This window comes from Lasioglossum baleicum, chromosome 14, assembly GCF_051020765.1.
Source record: "Lasioglossum baleicum chromosome 14, iyLasBale1, whole genome shotgun sequence".
In the NCBI taxonomy this organism is placed as follows: Eukaryota; Metazoa; Arthropoda; class Insecta; order Hymenoptera; family Halictidae; genus Lasioglossum; species Lasioglossum baleicum.
In genome coordinates, this window is record NC_134942.1 from 5,908,991 (window position 1) to 5,932,784 (window position 23,794).

Here is a 23,794-nt window from a genome sequence, read left to right on the forward strand (position 1 = left end):
GAAACCACAATTTCGCGGGCAAACCCTTTGCTGTTGTCCTTGGAAATCGATAGGCAAACGGGGTCTTTCGCCCCCGGTGTGGCGTAGCAGCACGCTATCATTAAGATGCGATCTTCAAGCGACCGTCCCTAACTAGTACGACCTTGAACGTCCCGAAGCTGAAGAATATTTATAAAGTTGCGAAATAATTGGCTGGCAGGAGCCAAAAGTTTGCGAGCCCTCGCCAGGCGATAAAAGACCGCGGACATGGTTCCCGAGAGCCATGGCGACGTTTATGCGCGGCTATCAGAGCCGATCGGGACTTGCCACGGGGTGTTTGCTCTTGGATCGTGCCGCCCGATATAATGCCTGTCAACCCCGCGGATTTAACCGCGGCTGCATGCGACCTGTACTTTCCCATCGTGTTGAAATCAACGTCGCCGTATCTACTTCGATCTGGAAACTTATTGCCGGCGTAGAAGGTGAATATTGCGACTGCTCTCGGTTTTTAACGCTTCATCCAATCTCGCGATTTAATTACTGATCTGTCTGCCTTGGCTAATCATTTATTTTAAATGGAACGCGCTCGTACGGTCTCGGAAAACATTTGAAGAGACGTAGAGTGAAAGCAAATTGAAAGGACAATCTTGTATTTCAAGATACTTTGAGAACAGGAAGATTAAGATTGTTTTATTGGAGTAAATAAAGGAAAATGAAGTTGCAAATATTTTTCACATTGTTTATTGAACCACCTAAGATCCACATAGTATAAGAAGGACCTGCAGCAATCGAATAAATAAATGAAATGTATATTTATTCCAGCAGCAAATGATTCATGCCAATCTCTCCATATGATACAATACAAAAATCGGCACGAGATTCATCTGCATCTGAAAATTTGAAAATAGCGCCATTACATGTAGCGGCGAAACGCTCAAACTGTTAGCCAAATGATATCGACAGTACGTACCATTTCGGTGTCGCGCTCTATGTTACCGACAGTCCGTGGATTTATTTATTGTAATTTTCACTTTAATATCATAATTCTTGTGGTTAAAAATATAGAATATTAGTTACAACAGTTAATGTGTTCTTTTTTCCCCACCCTGTACATTAATATTCGATAATAGAATTAGATTAACACCTTCGAAAATTGAATACAGACGAATCTTTCAAATTAGACAGAAATTACGTTTTGAAAATTTTCGTTCGTCTGGCTTGTCGCTGCGTTGTACTACTGAATTTTCGTGCCACCTCCTTCGAAATTATATACTCCTAATACAAAACTCAATTTTCAAGCTTTCCCAAACTTATCGGCAAATTCTAGAGCGTCTGACTTGTCGTAGAGTTGTACTACTGAATTTTCGAAAATTTTCGGCCGCCTGACTTGTCGTTGAGTTGTACTACTGAATTTGCGACAATTTTCGGACGTCTGACTTGTCATTGAGTTGTACTACTGGTTTTTCGAAAATTTTTGGCCGTCTGACTGATCGCTGACTTGTACTACTTTACCAATTTTCGGCAATTTTCGCCAATTTTCGCCCGTCTGACTTGTCGTTGAGTTGTACTACTGAATTTTCGGCCGTCTGACTTGTCGTTGAATTGTACTACTGAATTTTCAAGATTTCGAAAATAGAGAAAGTAGTACAAGTCAACGATAAGTCAGACGCACGAAAAATTTTCGAAATTCAGTAGTATAACTCAACGACAAGCCAGACGGGCGAAAATTGGCGAAAATGTTCGAAAATTGGTAAAGTAGTACAAGTCAGCGATAAGTCAGACGCACGAAAATTTTCGAAAATTCAGTAGTACAACTCAACGAGAAGTCAGACAGGCGAAAATTGGCGAAAATTTTCGACGATCGGTAAAGTAGTACAAGTCAGCGATAAGTCAGAAGACCAAAAATTTTTGGTTTACAAAGTTTCGCTATTTTGCAATCCAAATCAGTACAATGACAGGTTACACGGGTGTATATTCTTGCAGAAATCAGTAGTATAACTCTACGACAAGTTGGACGTTCTGGAAAAGTGGTGGTTCAACAAATAAATACACTGTTATGTTTGTTATTACATTGTCTTTATTTATTCATTGCAGATTCATACATGCTTGCGGTCTGTGTGAAGGATCCGTACAGCGCCATTAAACGTAGTGGCAAAACGGTCAAACTGTTAGCCACATTTCAGTTCAGCCTACTCACGAAACTGGCGCAGCATGCAAACGTTATGATATCGACGTTATCGACAGTAGACATTTTACGGACCTGAATTGTGGCGCCATCTATGTACGCACAGAAATACCCACCGTCGATAATGTTTGGCTACCAGTTTCAGCGTTTTGCCACTACGTCTAATGGCGCTATTTCAACATTTTCCGGAGCAAATGATTCGTGCCGGAATTTACATTGAGCCTTATGGGAAATGTGGCAAACATCATCTGTTCCGCGTAAATAATGTACAAAAATTATATAAAACATAACTAAACTCATCGAAAAAATTCCGTTTTACATATCTGAATGCAAATTTCATCGACTCCCCTTCCGAAACGTCCAAATTCATAGCTTTACAGAAGTTTACGACGCTCCGCAACTACGGAGGCAACTAATCACCATTAACGATCTCTGGTGAACAACACCATTGTTTAACGACCGATACTAACCACCGTCACTCTCTGGAGGCTACTTCCGGCCAGCATCACGGTCAATAAACGGGTTTACCAATTAATTCTGTCGCTGTTTGGATGGGGAGTTTAGGAATGACTTCGAAGGCGGCAGGGGGGAGCGACGAATTAATCATCCACGGTCCGATAGTGAATGATGACAGACGATTTATTGTACAGTAACAATCGTTCTTTTATATACACATCTACGAGTTCAGCGCTGGACTCTCTCCATCCCCCTATGTTTGGTCCGCTTCTATGCGAAGAGCTGTCTGACTACACGGAATCACAAGAATCCACACCGTTCCGCAAACTTCCGGCCCCGTGCCGAGAGCCTCCTCGGCAAAACCCCCTTACACCTAGAAACTAATCTATTGCGACAGCGGTACAAGAGTCTGTACAATATTTACACGAGGGGAACTCGGACGCCCGAGACGCTTTGTTCCCGCCGGAGTCGATCGTTTTATTACACAAGTAGAGATAAAATATTGTCTCCTTAGACCTAAATTCGGTATACAGTTCTGGAAACCGTTCCGCGGTCATTACAGTCCAAGTTCGCCAAACCAGCTGTGACGTCGTGCGTCGCTTCGACACTTCGCATTAATCCGATGTTTGCGTCACGACGAGGTGCCGATTTATTTCGTAACCCCTTCCACTGACACGACGAGTGCAGCTTGTCACGAGCTTTTACAGCAAGTGCACTTACTCTGCTTTCGCCGAGTACACCCGCCCTTGCTCAGAAATAATTCAGCACACAGATGTACACGTTCGAACTTAAACGAATCACTTGACTTAACACGTTTACCTCGAACGCTCGTTTTTGTCGCAACAGGTTCGCTTCGATCGAATTTCGCTGGGATTTGTAGGATCGGAGAGGATTCAAGGAACGATCGCAGTGTATTTGTACCTCTTCTTAACTAAATCTTAAACGTCGATCTCGTGGGATTTCTCAGCATGGCAGTTTGACGTTCGACGCGTCAGCTCTTCGAACTCCGATCTACGATCTCTTCCAGCAATTTATTAAATACAACCAAGGTCCGTGAAAATCGTTTCGAACGTTGTTACAGCGAACACGGTTAATCTACAAAAATATGTAACATCGAACGGAAGCGACCACAATCGTTTCTTTACCCCCGTAAAGCGCTCAAGCATTCCCCAACAAAAGGCGGTCTTTTATTTCGCTGCGATACATAAAACAATGGAAACACTCCGGTACTTCGTTTCAAGCCGCGCAGGGGCGCCGATAACCCAAAGAGAAATCGAACTGGATTCGCCGAAGCGTTCACTCGCAGACCGAGCTCGCAACAAATCCGCAATATGTATTTTCACATCGGCGAAATTCACGGCGCTTTCGAGTGTGCTAAAAGAAAAAGGGGAGCGTATGAAAGTGGTGGCGGAACGGCTCCTAGCTCGACGATCCCCGGAACTAACTGTTTCCGAGGAGGACCGTCAGATCGTCGGTTTGAATCCTATTCTCGGATGATTCGCCAGGTGAATCCGGCGAGTCTGGTGCGACCAGGGGTTCAGTTTGGTAGCTGTCGGCCCTGCGGCAAGGGTGCACGATCGTTTTCGAGGTGGTGCAGAGTTTCTCGACCTGCGTGCTTCTCCTCCAAGCCGCGACCCTGGTCGATTCGCCTTTGTTCGATTTTCTCGGCGAGGAACTGGTACCGGGACTCCCGAGGAACAGCAGGTAGATCCGCCTCCAGGTGATCGTCTTCCCCGACTCTTCAGATTTCTCAGACACTTTCTGCTCGTTCGCAGCCGCCGCTTCCTCCTTCTTCTCCTCCTCGCCGGTGTTTTTGTACAGTCGTTCCACCTCGTTCGAGGCATGTTCTTTCGAGCTTCCCCGGGTCGAATCCTTGCTCAGGAACCGCGAGATCCTTCCGAAGATTGTGTTAGAGCCCGAGGAGGACTCCTTCTTCCAGCCAGGCGACGCGATACTCTTCATCGTCTCCACGATCCGCTTCTTCAACCGCGAGATGTCCATCGACTGGATCTTCCGCACGGACGAGCACTCCTTCGATGAATCCTCCGTCGTGTTCGCAGGCTGGTTCGCTGCCTTCGGCCGGCCCTCCTTCGTGGACAGAATTTTGACGCGAGCGCAGCGCCGTTGCCTCAGGAAACGTATCACGAACACCTGCGGGAATAACACGGGTCGTCAAACAATTGTTCTCTGATCGTAGCATGCTGTTTTTCATGTGAACTGAATTCAACAAGTTCAATTTATCAACTAGAAAGTCGCTGAACATAAAGAGACCTTGTAATACTTATTGAAAGATCGACGTACTCGCGCAGAATTTAATCCAAACCTACTACAGACGCTGCGAATATAGTTCGGGATTAAATTCTACGAGTGCACGAGTTGATCTTTCTTCCTGACTTTCACCGTACATTTATTGATATAATCTTTTAAGACATTGCCATCGTGCTTGATCGAATGGCGGACCGTTGTTCTTTTAATTCTCATCGGTAGATCGGCAGTCGTAGCATTTAATCTTGAAACTCCGAGCATTATTCAGGATTAAATTGCAGAAGTGTTCGTCGATGTTTCGGTTAAATGTGAAATAACGTACGACGGCCGGAGCAAGATAGAAATTAGAAGAGACCGGTGTTTTTAGTTGATATTGATTTAGTTGATACTGAATTAATACACTTTTCCTCGCCTATCCGTAAGTTGGTTCCGCTTATCCCGCGAGCCTTCCACGGAAGAAAGGCTTTTATGGTTACGTTGTCGCAGTAGGAAGCTCTCGCGGGATACGGTTTATAATATAATTCGTCGCAGGCTCGTGTTACTGTCGCCGCTCTAATCCTATCTCCGGATGAATCTCCGGTTGCTTTGGCGGCGTTGCAGGTCGGAAGTTGGCCAAGTTGCGTGGAATCGAATTTACAATATATTTCCCGCGCCACCTTCCTGCGTTTAATTGCTTATATCGTTGAATTATGGACACCTGGCTGAACCTACAACACCGCTACTCCGACCAAGAATCGAAAAAAAAACTGTACAGGTTCTGCACTCCGAATTCACCCCTTTACAAGTCAAATAACTTGCAAATAAAGTATTTTTAAGTAACTTTTTGTGAAAAAGATGAAATCAAATGTAAATTAAGTGTTAAGAAATTCAAAATTTTATTTATTGTAGCGTTTTTGAAAACTATTGAAAAATCCCATCTTTGCATTATCGGGAAATGAGAAGGCGCATCCCCGCACCCTTGCGATTCCGGAAACGCGAGTCTACCCTTTAACTTTCCACTTCCAATACCGCAACACCGTCCAATAACTGAAGAAACTGTACAGGTTCTGCACTCCGAATTCACCCTTTTGCAAGTCAAATTCAACCTTTCGCAAACAAAATATTTTTAAGTAAGTCTTTGTAAAAAAGATGAAATCGAATGTAAATTAAGTCAAAAATGCGCCCTTCTGCAAATCGAATTCAACTTTTTGCGGATAAAGCATCCTCAAGCAATTTTTTTGTAAAAAAGATCAAATCAAATCTGTTAAGAAATTTCAAATTTGATCTATCGTAGCGATGTTGACTACCGAAAAACCCCATATCTTTGCATTATCGAGAAATGAGAAGCCCGGAAAACAGGAAGTCCAGCCTCTGAATTGTCCACCGCGAAATAACACGCACGTAAGCTAACCGTTTCACGATTTTAAAGCGGCACAGATTATTTTATTGAATATTGTGGCGCACGTGGAGCGTCAGGTGAAGTAAAATAGAAAACCGCGGAATTAAATTGTAAGGCGAGGGCTTAAATTCTTGAATTCGTCCAAAGACTTGCAGTATATTTACCGTGGCCGCGCGTGTACCGTGCGCTTTTCCCACAGGTTCGCGGGGAAAAAATTCGTGCACAGGAAAATCGAATTGACCGATTCGTCGTTACACAGTCGAACGTTGCACGGGAGGAACAGGAAGTCCGGTAATAAAATCGCGCACGGAACAAAATTTCGTTCGCGAAAAACCGTGGTCGAGCAGGGCGGCCCTTTGCGCGGCCGCGCAACTTTTTAATTGACAAGACACGTAATTGGTTTTACACGGATAGCCGACGGGTCCACAGCGTTTCCCCCGCGGCGGGAAGATGCTTTTAACCTGTCACGCATGGATCACCAGCGAAAGCTATTCGCTGTTCGCGAGAAATCGCTGGCCCGTTAACGTGTTCGAGAATTGCCTGGGCATTTTGCGAACGGGAAATAGAGGCGCATCGTTTTTACTTACTGGAATTAACAGCAGAAGGAAAACGATGATCGTCACGATGTACCAATAGTCGGTGAACCATCTCTGGAAGTTTGCTAGACTGGCGTCGGACAGCAGAAGTCGTCTCAAGGTTGCCAATGGTCCACTCGGGTCCACCTGGAACCGGAAATTCAGTTTTAACCCTTTGCATTCAGAGATATTTTCATTTTACGAGCAAATTGAATAATGTATTAGGCGTGCAAATAAGTCCTTTCTCTATTTTTCCAAATTTAAGATTGTATAAAGTATATTGATGTTTTCAGCGCACTGGTTCGATCTGATACTAAGCAATTTTGCAAATTACCACAAAATTCTCAACGTTTCGGTCTATTTTTAGACCATTTTCAAGAAAAATTTTAATATAATTGCGTCTGTATAATATGTAATTTATGTTGCATTCAGCACAAAAAACCAAATGTTGTAAGAATCAAACCTACTTGCTAAGTGAACAAATTATTTTAAATTCTTCACACTTATAACCACGTCTTGGCTCCATGCCTGTAATATAAGAACTGAGGTAAAAACTAAAAAACGCTCTTTCAGATGGCACCAAAATCAGGAAGTAATTCAGTCAGAAGTTATGATCGCGTAGAAAAAAAGGGGAAGGAACTTATTTGTACACCTAATACAATAAATCACATTTTGAATAATGTGTAGCATTTTTCAGTGACGTTTAAACATTTCTCATTTTTTTAAATAACCAGGAACAGTGGACAGTTCAATTGATTACATTCAACCGGGTCTCGACTCTGGTTGTCAGAGACGTCGGGACGAGTCGGATGGATAGAATCTTACCTCTCGACATCTTTGGAAGACGTCACAATAGCCATTGTAGTCGTTGCACGGCGTACCTGGCTTCGACAGCATGTCAGGCACATCGTAGGGTGCTGAGTTCCACGCGAACGACGATCTGCAAGGGAACGGGTCTCCTGTGACGTCTCGCTTATCTGATCAACGTTCCTATGTTTGATTGTTTCGTGACAGCCGGCTGTCAAACTTTCGGCGTTCTTCGAAACCTTTATTGATTTTTAACTAGCGAGAGAAACCACCGGTCTTGGGAAGAACGGTCAAGATTTTCTAGAAATGCTGTCTCAAAAATGTACTTCCTGGAAAGGATGATACCCGAGATTGTTTAAACGATCTCAGGAAAATCAGCCTTTTTAAGGAATTACATCTTTGGGGCAGTTTTGTATGACAAGATTTAACCCTCATCCACTCCTCATTTTTTCAATTTTACTAAAAAATATGTGTATCTTAAAGTAAAATTATGGTTCGGAATCAATACATTTATAAGTATAAGTAGTTTCCTAACGACAGGACACACTGTATGTTTATGTGGTTTCCCAGAGTATTATAACGACGTAAAAAGTAAAATATTGTATTTCGCGTTTCATGAAAATTTTATTGTCTGGTTCAGATCGTTAAAATAAAATTATTATTATTTTTGAAATTGTATATCTTGTATTAAATCTTCTATTAAAAATATATCTTGCATAATAAATTGTATATCTTGCATAAAATCTTCCATTAAAAATATATCTTGTATAATAAATTGTATATCTTGATTGTTAAGATAGAAATATTTTATTTTGTGTTCAGATCGTCAGAATAAAGATATTTCATTTTTGAAATTGTATATCTTGTATTAAATCTTGTATTCAAAATATATCTTGTATAATCAATTGTATATCTTGATTGTTAGAATAGAAATATTTTATTTTTTGATTCAGATCGTTAAAATAAAAATATTTCATTTTCGAAATTGTATATCTTGTATTAAATCTTCTATTAAAAATATATCTTGCATAATAAATTGTATATCTTGTATTAAATCGTTTATTAAAAATATACCTTGCATAATAAATTGTATATCTTGTATCAAATCTTCTATTCAAAATATATTTTGCATAATAAATTGTATATCTCGATTGTCAAAATAGAAATATTTTATTTTGTGATGCAGATCATCAGAATAAAGATATTTCATTTTCGAAATTGTACATCCTGCATTACATCTTGTATTAAAAGTATATCCTGTATAATAAATTGTATATCTTGATTGTTAAAATAGAGATATTTTACTTTGTGATTCAGATTGTTAAAATAGCGATATATATGTCTGGGTCAGATCGTTAGAATAAAAATATTTCATTTTCGAAATTCTATATCTAATTTAAAATACTATTTCCTTTAATCGAAATAAAATCGAAAACATTTGTTTCGCCAAATACTGCCCACCTCAGCTTCAGAATCACTGAGAAAGCAATGCGAAATTGAGATAATGGTGGAATGAGGGTGAAACGTCGATAAAGCTTTTCCGTAGCAATATCTCAATGATTTCGCATCCCGGTAAGAAGCACAATCGTTTAGCAGCTGGTTCTCGTTTGACCGGAGTCACGGTGTTTCCCGCATTAAAAACCGAATGGTTTTCTGCCGACCGGCAATTTCGCCGGAAGTAGAATGAACGGGAGGTCGTGCACGGTCGGAAGGTCTGCGTCGGAGAGTTAGGTTCTGGTAGCGCGGGAAAGAGAGAGAGTGAGTGACTCGGCAAAGTAGCCCGGCGATGTAATCGATCAAACGTGTTCCCGCAGTTATCGCGAGGGTTCTAATTTCTTCGGGTGCAGTGCAGAGAGAGGAGACACAGAGGAGCAGCCTAGCTGTGTGCCGTTGCCTCACGGTTTGCGCGTTGCGGACGGCCAGAGAAACTATTCCCGGAGTGAAACGACTGACGCAGACATTCGCCCCGGCTGAAAACCGCGTGTATATACAATGATCGTCTCTCTCTCACAGGCACGGTTGATCCTCTCCTGGCAATTTACAGCAGAGTTCGCAGCTCTTGGTCGGGGGATCCTCGGGACCGGCGATGCACTGACAGGATTCCAAGCCATAAGCCAGGCAAATGCTGCCGGTGCATTCCTGGAAGCAATGCAAGAGCCCGATAAAGTGTCAGCCTACATGCATAAACCTCTAAATACGAGGTAATTTCCGGACGGGGAACCCAACGCCGAAGATAGATAAACCCGGCGACTTGGATTGTTATTATATGTTATGAATCGCGCGCGTCTAACGCCTCCCCACCTCTCACAGCACACGTTTCTCTAGCCCACCACTCTCGGCTCTGTTTGCCCACCTGAAACACACCCTGTCAGCCACCAGCATGGCAGAACGTTTACCGGGGCGCGGAGCGACGCCGCGAAAGTAATTTTCGAAATTATGATACCTGTTTGCGAGAGCACGTCGCCGCGCCTCGGCAACAAGGTACCCGCATATCGCCCGGCGACGAGACGAGACGAAAACGCGGATGCGTACCACCCCAGCCTCGACACCGATTCAACAAACCCCGTCGTCTCCTACACGCTGACAGCGCGTCCCAATTCTCCCGCACCGTTCTCCCCCTCTTTATTGTCTCGCCGAACGGAAGCGCGCCCGCGGAAAAAAAGGATCCACTCGCAGGATATGAATGCATTCGCGTGCCGCCGCTCGGAACGACAGCGAAACAGACTACGGGCTCCCGTTATCCGACACTTTGCTAGAAAATACGTCTACCTAACTTTTCTGCCATTTGTCACCGTGGCGATTCCGCGCCGCGGCACTTTATCCGGGTTACCGCGTAACTAACGAAAAGAGCTGGATCATGCCGCAGCCTATGTGCGCACAATGTTTTTCAAATTCATTCGTGCCCCGAGCTTCCAGCCGCGAGTGCGCACCGGCGAACTTCAAGTTAGCACAAAGCCTACCTCGGTGAAATCATTGGTTTTCTATCTTACGATTGTTGGAATTGTAATGGTGCTTCCGTGAAGGACTAAAAGAAATCAGGAATGTCCTATCTCCAACTTGCTGGGGTTATTAATCCTTCGGAGACGAATGTCGTCATATTTTTCTACGATTCGACTGCTAAAGTTGCAGACAAATAATTCAATTGCCTACACGATTTTTGATTACCATTATTACCTAGCACTCAAGACTTTGATACGCGATCTACTTCGTCCGCGAAGGGTTAAAAAATTTATTTTGCATAAAAGAAACATATTTAACAAAATCTGTCGACCATTTATCTCTGGTTTTCGAGGGATCATTAACTGCTAAATAGAGACAACGTCTAAAGTTGCGACTACATCAATTTTATGATTTACTTAGAAGCTGCCGAGGCAACAATCCAATCGTTAAACACAACAGCAGTGTTCCGATCCGAGGAGAGAAGTCGGCGAAAATGGTGGCTCGTGAAAGAGACTTGAAAAGCGTGATTGGCTTGAATAAAAATCTAATTATCCGGGACAAGATTGTTTCCCGGATTTTATTCACGCTTTTAATGGGTACCGACGGCCCGATTGGTTCCACGACGTCGGACGACTGCATTGTATCGCATCGATTCCGCGTCGTCCAATTATCGAAGAGTTAGGCCCGTGTCGCGGCCAGGCGAGTTTCACATAATTACACGCTATCTTCGGAAACAAAAAGCCGGCTGCTAGCCAACGAACCCGGTATCTCTAGCCAGAGCTAGCCAGCTATCCAACGCCGTGGAAACGGGTCGAAGTCATCTCTTCCGGTTGCAGCTGCGAGTAGAAACATTCGATTACAGTCGGCCAAGCGGAAAACGCGTTTCGGCCGAACACGTGCAACAGTTCGACGGTATGCACTGCTGGCCAGGAATCGATACCGCCGACATGCCCGCTTTCTAATATGCAAGTACAATACCAGCATGGTCGAGACACGGGATAGTCAGCTGCCGGTCGCAATTTGCTTTCGCGTTTCCGCGCCGTCGGCAGACAATGAGTCCGGAACGCACTGTTCTTAGTTCATAGAACGTTGCGTTCACCGAACGCGCCCATTTCATCTCCATCGACGGCCCCTGACGATTTAAAATCCCCGCCAAACTTCATTCCCCCCCCCCTTTATCTACCGTCTATTGTCTATCCGCAGTCTATTGTCTTCGACGAGTTCGCCGTCGACCAGAAACCTCTCCTTCCGAAATTCCCTCCCTTCTCGAAAATTCTCCGATTCTGGACAGCTTCCCGTCTCTCTCAGTAGGCGTACAAATTAATTGGCAGTAACATAATCAAAATTTTTAGAAATTTCAGGCCTCAGCCGAGATTCTTGTTCTTGTTCTTGAATTTTTTGGAAGTGGTCACTCGAAGCGTTGCTTGCAATTCTCACCCCTATAAAATTAAATGATTTTTTTCTACCCTTAATGATTTGATCACGATGGTGAAAAAAATGTATGATATGAAGGAGGTAAGTTCGAGTATTTTCGTTTTTTTTTTTATCCGAATATCTTAATTAACAACCGAGAAAAAAAATGATACAGTTAAGGGTATTTACCCTCATATCATCCTTATACGAAGGGTTAGCGACTTAAAATTTTAGGGGGTTATCTTCCAACCTAAAACCATTGTTTTCCGCACAATATCAATAAAAATTGTGGGTGGGGCCGCTGGACCAATCTTAGGCTGCTAGGCCCTTTCATCCCTGTACCTCCACCGTAAGGGTAGTTACGGGGAGCCGATCAAAAAAGCCAGTTTTGGTCCCATTTTCCCCATTTACTCGCGTCTAAAACTTCTGGAAAAAATGTTTAGCGTAGCGCACCACATATTCCAGAATTTTCTCCGATTTTTCAGTCGCGAACTCTGGTTGTAAAAATTGAAAAACCAGGAAAAATTCGAGAAACTATAGAAATTTTATGCTGCGCTTGCCCCATTAATAATTTCTACACGTTCAAAACAGTATATCGACGTACTTGAATTCGTTCAATTTTGTCAGATAAAGTGTTCGGAGGTTCGGCAATTGATTTCAGGACCACGAGCCGATTTGTACAGGTAATAATTTCGCACGCAGCGTCGTTCTCCATGTTCCGGGGAAGAAAGACGCGCCATCCCGGTCTCCTGTCACTCGGCGATGCCAGGAAAAACGGGCGGCTGGAAGCCTAGTCTGTATTCTCTCAGCGGTTTAGCCCGGCGCGCCGACCCGATCGGGCGTCTCGAGGTTTCCTGATAGATGAATATGCTTCCAGCGGCTGAAGGGTGTTTCATTCTGCCTATGCGTTTTCCACGGAGAGCCGAGTCTTAAATCTAACCCTCGAGACTCGGCTCCGGGGAGAAAGACGAAAGAAAAAGACGGGCGGACGACGAGGAGGCGCGCGTACGAGAACGCCACGCGTACATTTCGAGTTCGGTCTCCCGGGGATCCTTCTCTGAACCGTTCCTAAGCTCCCCGGGCCCCGAGCTCCGTTCGTTTCATTCCTGAAGCACTGCCGGATTTTTTTGCGCGGGCACAATCGCCGGCTAATGGATATTTGAACGCGTTACCAATCGCTCCCCACCCCTTAGGAGACCAGATGGTTTTTTTCTTCCAAAACTGGTTGGCGGAGTCGTCGAAAATATGGGTCGAATTTCCGAGCTGTTCCGATTATGGACGGCTAGACGTGGCCGGCGCCCTTACGGCCCACGTTTCTGTTAACGTTGTAACTTTGATCTCCTGTGTATACTGATGTTACGGTTCCTGCAACGATCGCGGAAACGGCGAACGGGATCCAATGAATAAGAAACTAGCCGGCAGCCTAGCCGGCATTGTTCCGAGGGAAATCGTAAATTTACGCGAGTAATTTCGCCGGGCTATCGTCAGCTACAACGATTTCATAAATTTCCTCGTAAGCTTGATGAAACGGGACTTGGAACTGTTCCTGGGGAGGGGCCGTGGAACTCTCGTTGTTCTTCATTTCGCACGGAGCTGAATCTTTATTAGAGCGATGCCCCGACCCGATATTCTAAGCTCGAAGTTATCATCGGAGGCGGCTATCAACGAGGAAATAATTTGGCATGATCTGACCGAAAAGTTTTGTATACCGGAGGCGGCTAGGTCTGGCGGTCTTCAACGATAAGGACATCAACGATCATAAAGATCTACACGCCGCAAGTTTCCCGAATGCCCGCGGAATCTGACAGGCAAATGGATTGACCACTTTCGTAAACTTCCGCTCGTACATCAACGGCTCGCGTGAAAAGGTGGTCCAAAGAGACGCGATGGAACTTTGCTCGGGGAACGCGAACGGGAGAAGAGAGGGGGACAGAGAAATGTGTACACTCACCCCCATGTAGCAGACGAACTCGTCGTTGCATATGGTCTTGTTAGGTTTGCTGATGGATGGCGGACACTGGGGACCACGGCCGTCGCAAAAGCTCGCGTCTCTGCATCCGTTGTCGTCCCTGCACTTATCGCTGTTGCGCAGAGTGCAGCCCGATGTGCAGCAGGGACCCTGAAACAGGAAGCGAACAACACAGTGCACCGTAGAACTCTGGCCGGCTTACAGCGGCGTTGAAATTTAATTATTTCGTTCGATACATATCGCCATTTTGTCGGGACGAAAGCACGCGGTAATTATTTTAATATTTTACGATCCGCATTGTACGATGGCTAATTGCAATTTTATAAATCGTACAATTTTCTCTCGCTCGGTCCCGATCGCCGTCGTTTTGTCTCCCCGAAAATTCATGATTTATGGATCCTTTGACGCCATATGTGCCGCGTATGGCGTTGTTATTTTCTTTTTTTCAGCTGCTCCCGATTCAACGACTTCGGTTATCGGCACACCCCTTTGTCGTCTGCTAATTTATTTCGCCGCGCGTCGATGATAATGCTTTTTGCTGGAACGCATACCCCGTTGTTCTCGAGAGCATTGTGCGGACGAGATGTGAACAATATTCGCGATTTTTCGGATGATTTGGTGGACCGTACAATGGGCTACACTGTTGCGGGATATTCGAGAAGTTAGTACCGAAAACACGCATCTTCTTGTTCGCAGTTTTCCTACTATTCACCTTGATGTTTTCCTCGCGATTTTTTACGGACATTTATTTTCCATTTTATTTCCGATCCGCTTTTTGCAGTTCTCCAATCATAACTTTTCTTGGACATCATTTTCCGTTCATTTTTTTTTAGTTTGACCGTTTTTTCTATACCGTATATCTGTTTTTATTTCCTGCATTTCTACTTGGTCCAATATTTTTCAATTTTTATTCGGTTTTCACGTCGGGTTTTCCAAGCATATTTTTTCCTCTCTGTACATTTGCCATATATTGGTCGTTTTCACATTTTTTAAATTACATTTTTATTCAACCTCTTTTCCTCTACTGTACCCCGTCCACTTTCCCCCGTATTTTCTGTTTTTCAGAACCCTACTCTTCTTCTTTTAATGCTGGAGTTCTCCTTAATTTCACCAATTTTTTCCACAGTGTTTTCCCGTCATTATTTTAGCCCAGTATTTTTTGAAAATTCCTTTTCTCATCCGGATGATGAAGAAAAATGGGAAACCAGATTATTTGGGATTTGAACGCTGGTCCTCGTGATTAACACTAAACATACCGACCGTCAAATGTGACTGATATGTAAAAAAGATATTATAAAAATAACAAGATTAAATTTATTTATATTTTGTGCGATTTTTACTATGATATATACTGGAGTCAAAAAATATATTCAATAAATTCCCATGGAAACACCTTTAGAATTTCAATAATTCTGAAATAAAAAATCTAAAATGGATCATTTGACCGCTCGTGGTAGGTCAGAGTTGGGCATTAATCAATGAAAACTTTAACCACGATTGATTGATTAATGTGTACGATTAAAAAAAGGTAATCATTGAAAAATGGACGTTTGATTCAATCGATTGATGAAGTTAATCGTGAATCGTTGATTAAAGAAAGAAATCATCGAAAAATCGGAGACCGATTTAATCAATTGTTGAAGTTAATCGCCACACGGTATATCCATAAATTGTAATAAGGAGAGAGCGGAGATGGAGAATTGACAGAGATATATCTCAACAAAAACTCAGTTTACATTTTTTTCAGTATGCATACAGTTTTGATTCCGTACTTCATTCCGAAGTTTCAGCAGTTAATCATTAATCAATTATCCGATTCACGATTACAATCGAAAAGAATGTAATCGTTAACCGCAATTAACTGCTGAAGTTAGAGTTTAATTGTTAATTGCGATTAACGATTGAAGTAGAAATTTATTCGTCAATCGTTGATTACATTTTTGCCCAACTCTGTGCTATTCGCTCAGCCATTCTGTTCTACTGGATTGAGCGGCATGCTTTCCGTATATCTGAAACAACCGCACTGCCTCAAAATCAATTAGTCTTTGGATTTTATCGGACATTCAATAAGAATCGTTTAACCAATGAACGTTAATGTCTGTTTGCTAATTTAACAATCTCTTTCGAGCTAATATCTGCCGTATGGTCCAATATGCCTGCAGAATAAACCAGCAAACACACTGCATTTCGTGTGTGTCCGTGTTCAACCAAGCTCGTAACTATTATATTAACCAGTGATGCATGATGTGTACTATAGTTTGTACAAATAAACTGATTGCAGTTGATCGGAGAGCCGATATTAATTAATGCGTAAGCTGAGTACCTTCGAAACTGGTAGATCGCTAGTATATTTGCATACTCCTCGGGGCGAAAGCCTCCGAACAAGGATGTATCTCCTTTTATTTTATACATATACTCGATCGATCGTTGAACGTTCTCTCTCTCTCTCTCTCTCTCTCTCTCGCACGATAAAATGCAATCAAATAATAACATCAGCTAATATTTCCAGTAACAGTTTCACATTCCTCTTTCATGTTTCACTCTGTAAATCAATTTATTTTGCTTTCAATTCTAGAATCCAGCTGAATTAATATTTAAAGCGACTGTTTCATAGATTACGTTGTTGTCACATGGAAATATTTACTTTCCGCGTAATTTAGCACGTTCACTGCCGATCAATTGCGTTCTGGCTATCCCACAAAATCAATGTAATTATATTATGATCATTAGACTGCAGATTTTATGGTAAAATTGGGGTCGAACCGTGTCAATATATTGTTTCTAATTGATCAGAATGATTAAAGAATGACATACAGTAACGGACCAAAATTTAGGATGCTCTGATAAATATTTTAATATGGTACTGTACGATTTGAACTTTCTTGGGAAGCTAGAGCAATTAATCAAATTAATCAATAGAATCAATGTAATTATATTATGATCATTAGACTGCAGAGTTTATGGTAAAATTGGGGTCAAAACGTGTCAATATATTGTTTCTAATTGATCAGAATTATTAAAGAAGGACATACAGTAGCGGACAAAAATTTAGGATGATCTGGAAAAGACGATACTATTTTAATATTGTAATATACGATTTTTCAAAAATTGCAATTGATCGGAATTGTTGAAAAAATACTAAAAGTTGCATTTTCAGTTTTTGTTGTGAGCCTATATTAAAAATTTAAAAAATACGTTTTGTCGGTCTGTGTCAATTATATGCACCGTGAAAGTTTGTGAAAGATTTAAGAATTCTTAGATATAGTCCGAAAATCGTGAATATCTGCAATTTTTACCATCTTTGAGCGTTTGTAGCTCATTGCAACGTCGACCGATTTTGACGAAATTTTCAGAATACGTTTAATTAACACAGATTGACAAAACGTATTTTTTAAATTTTCAATATAGTCCATAAAAAAAATTGAAAATGCAACTTTTAGTATCTTTTTTATTGAAAACATTATTGAAAACATTTCTTTCCGCATCCCGTAGTAAACTAATTGCTCTAGCTTCCCAAAAAAGTTCAAATCGTACAGTACAATATTAAAATAGTTATCGTCCTTTTTAGAGCATCCGAAACTTTTGTCCGCTACTGTAGTTCGCTTTCTATTTGTTACGATTAGCGAAGATAATTTCTTCATCAAACAGAATCCGGCGTCCAACCAACCAAATCAATTTTCTTTGGGTCCAGGAGATCGTTTCGCATCCGGATCCTAATTGACCGGTTCTCTTCCACGGAAAAATGAATATTTACCGTTTCTTCGGGACACGGTGGGACGAAGAAGAACTCCGGAAGTTCGTCGAAGTCAACCGTGGAAACGCGTTTGTCGGAGGTAGGTAGAGTACAGGTGGGTGGAGTGAGCGGGAGTTGAGGGCACAAACAGACTGCGAAACCGCGATTTCACGGCCGAGAAAACTTCCCGGGAGATTTTTCTTTGCTCCTCGTCGTCGTGTAGCAGCTCGACGGATCAGCCGAGACCGTTTTCCCGGGGCGGCGAACGGTTTTCCGGTAACGATCAAAGAAAATTAACGGATTCTAATGCAAATCGGGCCGTGAGCTCGCTCGGCAACGATTCGCAAATCGGCGGAATAATATTCCGGGAGCCGATGCTCGATCTTTTCCCCCGGCGCGGCGGCGCTCCGAGCGAAAACTTTCTCAACTGCGGGGCGAATCTCAGAGAGAAAGAGAGAGAGAAGTTCCCTAGGACTGAAGAAAACGATTTATCAGTCGGACGGCATCTTGTTTCGAGCGAGTACTCTTCCGTCGATAATTTTCGATTTAATTAAACCGAGCAACCAAAGTCTCGCGGGGGAAACTGAGAAAGAACCAGAGAGAAAACGGAGAAACTGTGACACAGAGAAAGAGAGGGGATGGCGCGGGGGATGGCAGTGGACGTTTAAGCGAATCGAATGATTTTCGCTTAACGTGCAGATAAGAACGATCCACGGTTTGAATATCTGATCGAAGGATACCCGTGGGACCGACAGCCGATGCTCGGAAAATAAGGTTCCCCCGGTCTGATGCGTTTTCCGGTTCAACGAATTGGCACGGAAAGCAGCGGAAGGAATTCGATGCTGATGCAAGTGGATGTATTCTCGGCCCGTGCATATATCAGAGAATAAATAACCCGATGGAAAAGTGCATTCGGTCCATGAGAATATTACTGACCGTCCGGCGAAGGACCCCGTGGCTTTTTCATCGAATAAGCGCCGTCGGCCGGACCTAAACCTCTCGCGAATGCAAATCGTTTTATCGCGGGACGTGCGAGGTTCTCTAACGGTCGGGTTCTTCTGTCTTTCATCACTTTTTTTAGCGCTAGAATTCTTTTTGTTTTATTATTTAGTTCAACGAAAGGGAGCGTTTCGTCCTAGGCCCGCTGGACAACCTCATCGAAGAGTTCTCCACGGTTAACTTCGACGAACTTCCGGATTTCTTCTTCGACCCACCGTGTCCCGAAGAGACGGTAAATATTCATTTTTCCGCGGACGAACCGGTTAATTAGGGTCCGGAAAAGATCTCTTGGACAGAAGGAAAAATTTATTTGGTTGGTTGAACGCTAAATTCTGTTTGATGATGAAAAGAAATTAAACCGACTTCGGAAAAACGCACTAAAAAGTACGAAATAATTTTGTGGGAGAGTTTTCTAATATTATAATAATATCATTGTAGAAGATCTTAACAAACAAAATTGATTAGGAACACAATCACTATGATAACATAATAGAAATGCACGTCTGAACTGAGCGGCGTTATTCGGAAGAGTGAAAAATACGCTGGCCTAATACGCTTTTTCTTTGATAAACAACTTGAATGTTAAGGTTTTGTATCTGCATACTGGGTGTTTAAATGTATACGGACCAAATCAATCCACAAATTTCCATTTAATTTATGTGAATATACACGAACTTAAATGCAATACAATCTTTTCGGAGGCGGCGGAAAATTGAAAATTTTCCAAATGACAAATGTTATGCTGATTATGATGTCAGTGGAATATGGTGAACTTGGAAATCGGTAGGTGTGAAGGGAAGATACATTAATATGTGAGAGCATGTAGAACAATTTAAGGATTTTCGTCATTTCCAGCGTCGAAAATTTTCAATTTTGCGCCGCCTCCGAAAAGATTCTATTGCATTTCAGTTCGTGTGTATTCACATAAATTAAATGAATTATTTCATACTTTTTAGTGAATTTTTTTAGTGCGTTCCTTCGAAGCAGGTTTAATTTTTTTTAATAAAATTTCTTTATTTCATACTTTTTAGTGGAACGAGCAGAATTTATAGAACACCGTAGGATGGTTTCTCGATCTTATTGGTTGTTTGCAATAAAAACCGCAAAGAATGAAAAAATGCAAAATTTGTTTTCAACTGACCAATCGGGAGACATACTTTACAGTAAATGCAGAAGGTTTCGTCCTGATTGGTCCATCTATCTCGGCGTAATCGGTGAACATACATGAAATAATTCATTTTTCGCAAATAAAATCGTAAGGAATAAAAACATGCAAAATTTGTTTTCCCGGGGGCATACTCTACATGATGCGAAAGGTTTCGCTCCGATTGGTCCATCCATCTCGGTGTCGTAATCGGTGAACATACATAGAAAAGAAGTGAAAAAAACGTACAGACCGAATAGAGTAACCTCCTCCTTCTTCGAAGTCGGTTAAAAAGAATAATCAGAATCACTACTATATGTACTGTCATTCGTGACTAATGAAAACCAAACTGTCTTTCTTCAATCATTTTGATTACCTGGAAACAGTGTATCGACGTGTTTTAATCCATCCAATTTTCTCACTTCATCTTTTCAAAATTGAACATTGTGAGTAACGAAACATATTAATACACTGTTTTTATTTTATCAAAATTATTGAAAAATACTTAAACCCTGCGAGAGCTAATCACAAGCGTATGGGACGAAATTGAATGTAAATTCCGAAGTATGTAGTTCGAGACTAAAAATTGATGTTAGGGTCACGTCTATGGGTAAACCCGTTTCGCGATCGATCGATGAAAGGTCGCACACTGCAGTGATTTTGCATAATATGAGAAAGAGGGTTTTCTCAGGGGATTTCCGGCGAGGTCTCAGGCATCCTGGGACTTAATGCTTTGCTCATTATCAGTGTGCGAGATGAGCGGGCGCATTCTTCATAACAGGATGGCGCTTAACGCTTTTCAATCAATGGACGATAAGGCTTATCTCTCTCAGCGTAGAGGTCCAAGCCTGCAATTCCAAGAAGATTTAACGGCCGCTTTAATGCTCGACCGTCGGGACAACACCACCCTCCAGCCCCCGGACGTTTATTTAGCTCGTGTCAGGCTCGCGTTATTCTTAATTGGAAACGATAAGACGTATCGCTCGGGCCGGCTACTAGCTTGCAATTTTGTGAAGATTGAAGCGTGCGCGGGCGCCGCTCCGGTGCGGTCGCAATCCGTACCGCTTCAGAAATCTACTTCGAGGATCGCTTCATCGACCCGTTCGTTTAACCCGGCTCTCGGGGTGTCTACCTAATCGTCCAGTCTGTTAATTTGCGGCGATAAAGCTTATCAAGGGGCCCCCATAACTCACGGGAAATTCCTCCGTACCGTGTGCCTCTCGCTTAACGATCGCCGCGCCGCGAAACTTCCGCGCCCGATCCGACGCGACGAATCGAGAATCCGAAAATTGAAACGTCGCGCGTCGTCGACGCCTCTCGCCGGCTCCAACCACCCTGCACCGAAAAACGAACGTCGCCCGGCAAATCACGGCGACTGATTAAACCCGCTGCCAACGTGCTAGATCGACCCTCGCTCCCCTGTATCCCTGGCAAATTACCAGGCTGCCGATGTCTGCGCAATTTCCTTGCAAAAATGAATTTCCCCGGGTTCACTATCGATCACTATTTATTCTCCCCCCGAGACTTCAATCTGCACAACAGGCAGATTATTTGTCCGCCGTTGGGAACAGCGAAAATTTCTCTTAAAAAATTTAAAACCTAAGTAAATGTTAGCTCATCATCAATTTGACTAAAAAAACATCGAAAAATAACTGCACTGCCTTTTTATTTTGTCGAGTTTTTATCGCTGTGTCGATTTGACACCAGGGACAGATTCGGTTCGTGAAGTGGGGAACGGATCAGGGTTAATTTCGATAATAATAAGTAGACTGCGGATCTTTATGCAGAATAAAAAATGTTTGCATTGACTGCAGGACACAGGAGCCAAATAAAAATTGTATTCTTCTTTTAATTATCCTGTCAAGCTGAAATTAATACACTGATGTCCTCAAATCTTTTTAGTTCGTCCACCGCTTTAAATTGTACGCGTCCATTTTCGTCGTAAATGCATAAAATCCGCAGTCTAATAATAAGAATTTTGATCAGCTAGAAATAATACAATGGTATTCGTAAGTTCTTCAAATGATTTTACCGTTTGACATTTGATCTGTTCATTGTCGTCACAAATGCATCAACTCCGCTCTCATCATATTGAGCACTGAAAGAATCTTCCCGAACAATGATCACCGACAAGCTCCAATACTTTATTCGGAGCGACTATTTAGCTTCGTGAATGGTAATAGCATCCGCGGGAAGAACGTGCCAGTCCAGAGGGGAGAAATCATGAACTGCGTTGTTGTCGGTGAATGCGAATTGACAGGCACGCTCCGCTCGTCGCGAGCAGAAGAAAGTGCAGCCGAGCCTTATGGCAAAGCCTTACGGTAAATCCAACGCTCGCGTCTTCCAGACGTAATAACACGGCTTGAAACGAATCAATTTATCGAATTTCAATAGCCGAGCAAGGGGTGGTAGAGGAGGGAAGAAATTACTTTAGGCGGTGGACGGCAAGCGACAATGGCATGGAATCACGGAAGTCCGTCCTCCTCTGTCGAGTAATTGCCTGCTTGGATGTAGCGAAACGCCGCCGCGGCTAACGAACCGAGGAATTATTCGAATCGCTCCGGATGGAATTAGACCAGAGACCGGGAGCCGAACGAGAATATTTCGGCCCTCGACTGCTTCTCCAGGCCCTTTGATATTCCAGGACCGAACCACCCTATCCTCTTTCCCTTTCGAACCTCTTGCTCGAATCATTTCCATCGACCGACCCTTATCAGACCAATCTTTGAGGGAAAGCCACCGGCCAAAAAAAGTGTATTCCCCAAAAATTATTCGGTTATCTTCTGCAAAAGTTTCATTAGAGAATTCACAAAGTTATCAATGTTATGCTAGAAATTGTGTACACGCGGGAACGATTAATGTTATATCAAATCTTTAAGCACATTTTTTAATTAAATCACTCTAGTTGTGCAATGAATGCAAACATTCCGTGCGAAAATCGGTGCCCGTTCTTCAAAGCAGCTCCCGCAATTCCGCGCGACCGTCGCGTCGCGCCGCGCCGCTGCGAACAGGATCAAGTAGTACGCAAACTCATGAAAAAACAACGCCGCTTTAAATTTTCAATTTCGGATGAATATAAATGGCCCTACGTGGCGCGCCGGGAGACAGCTTCGACGCTGTGCAAATATTATTTTTACTTCGGCAATAAATATTCTTTCCGGTCGAACAAAATTCCTGTATTGTAACCTCGACACCCCTGAAAAGCACCCTCAATAATTCCTGAGGAATCGATCGCGCGGTTCGGGAGCATCTACCGCCGCCATTCTTAATTCAAATGACAAAAAAAAATATTTCTGTATGCGTAACGAAGACCTGTAAACGGAGTTTTTGATTAACTTTTTTCCCTTTGCTCAAACGATTCTGAAAATGGGGTTGAAAATCGCAGGTACCTGTTAATCGCGAGTCCGGAAGAGAAAGGAACGGCGAGGAGTGATCGGAGGAGTCCAATCAGGGCGTGATCGGGTCGCAGCCACGCCGAACGATACCGTCTCGATCATGTTAACGGCGACGGGGACGAGGAGCGCGCGCGAGCGAGCGGCAAAGCGATCAGGCCATCTTCGGAGATTCGATCCTTCGGCAGGAACGGTAATGCGACTTCCACCGATAAAACGAATCCCCCGCGTTCTATTTTCAAAGCACGGTCCCGCGCAAACACGTACACCGCGCACCGCCTTATATTATATCTGCGTTTCAATCGTGACACCTATACGTGCTTCATTTCCCTCCAGAACAGCCTGCCCCTCCCCGTCTCTCCTCCTCTGGCCTGGCAATCCCTTATCCTTAATGCTGTCACAGGAAGAATGCGACACCCTGGGGGATATCGGCGGAGCTGCCGCCTACCCGTTTCACCGCCCACACCTATTTCGTGTGTCTACTGCTCGACACACCTTTGTGCTATCCCGAGAAACCGACGGGGACACGATGTTCGCCGGACGAAACGGCAGCTCTGGG

General features: G+C 43.1%; 1 protein-coding gene across 2 annotated transcripts in view; it reads right to left on the reverse strand.

Moving 5' to 3' along the window:
* Window positions 1-2,898: 2,898 nt before the first annotated feature.
* The window catches only part of LOC143215813 (disintegrin and metalloproteinase domain-containing protein 10), a 361,388-nt gene continuing 340,492 nt past the window's right edge, over window positions 2,899-23,794 (reverse strand). For both annotated transcript variants that reach the window (XM_076438313.1, XM_076438312.1), the window contains exons 13-17: window positions 13,950-14,117; window positions 9,657-9,784; window positions 7,664-7,778; window positions 6,851-6,985; window positions 2,899-4,771 (exon numbers count right to left, since the gene is read on the reverse strand). In XM_076438313.1, the coding sequence (XP_076294428.1) occupies window positions 4,061-4,771; window positions 6,851-6,985; window positions 7,664-7,778; window positions 9,657-9,784; window positions 13,950-14,117 (1,257 nt within the window). In that variant the 3' untranslated portion in view covers window positions 2,899-4,060. The remainder of the gene's footprint in view (window positions 4,772-6,850; window positions 6,986-7,663; window positions 7,779-9,656; window positions 9,785-13,949; window positions 14,118-23,794) is intronic.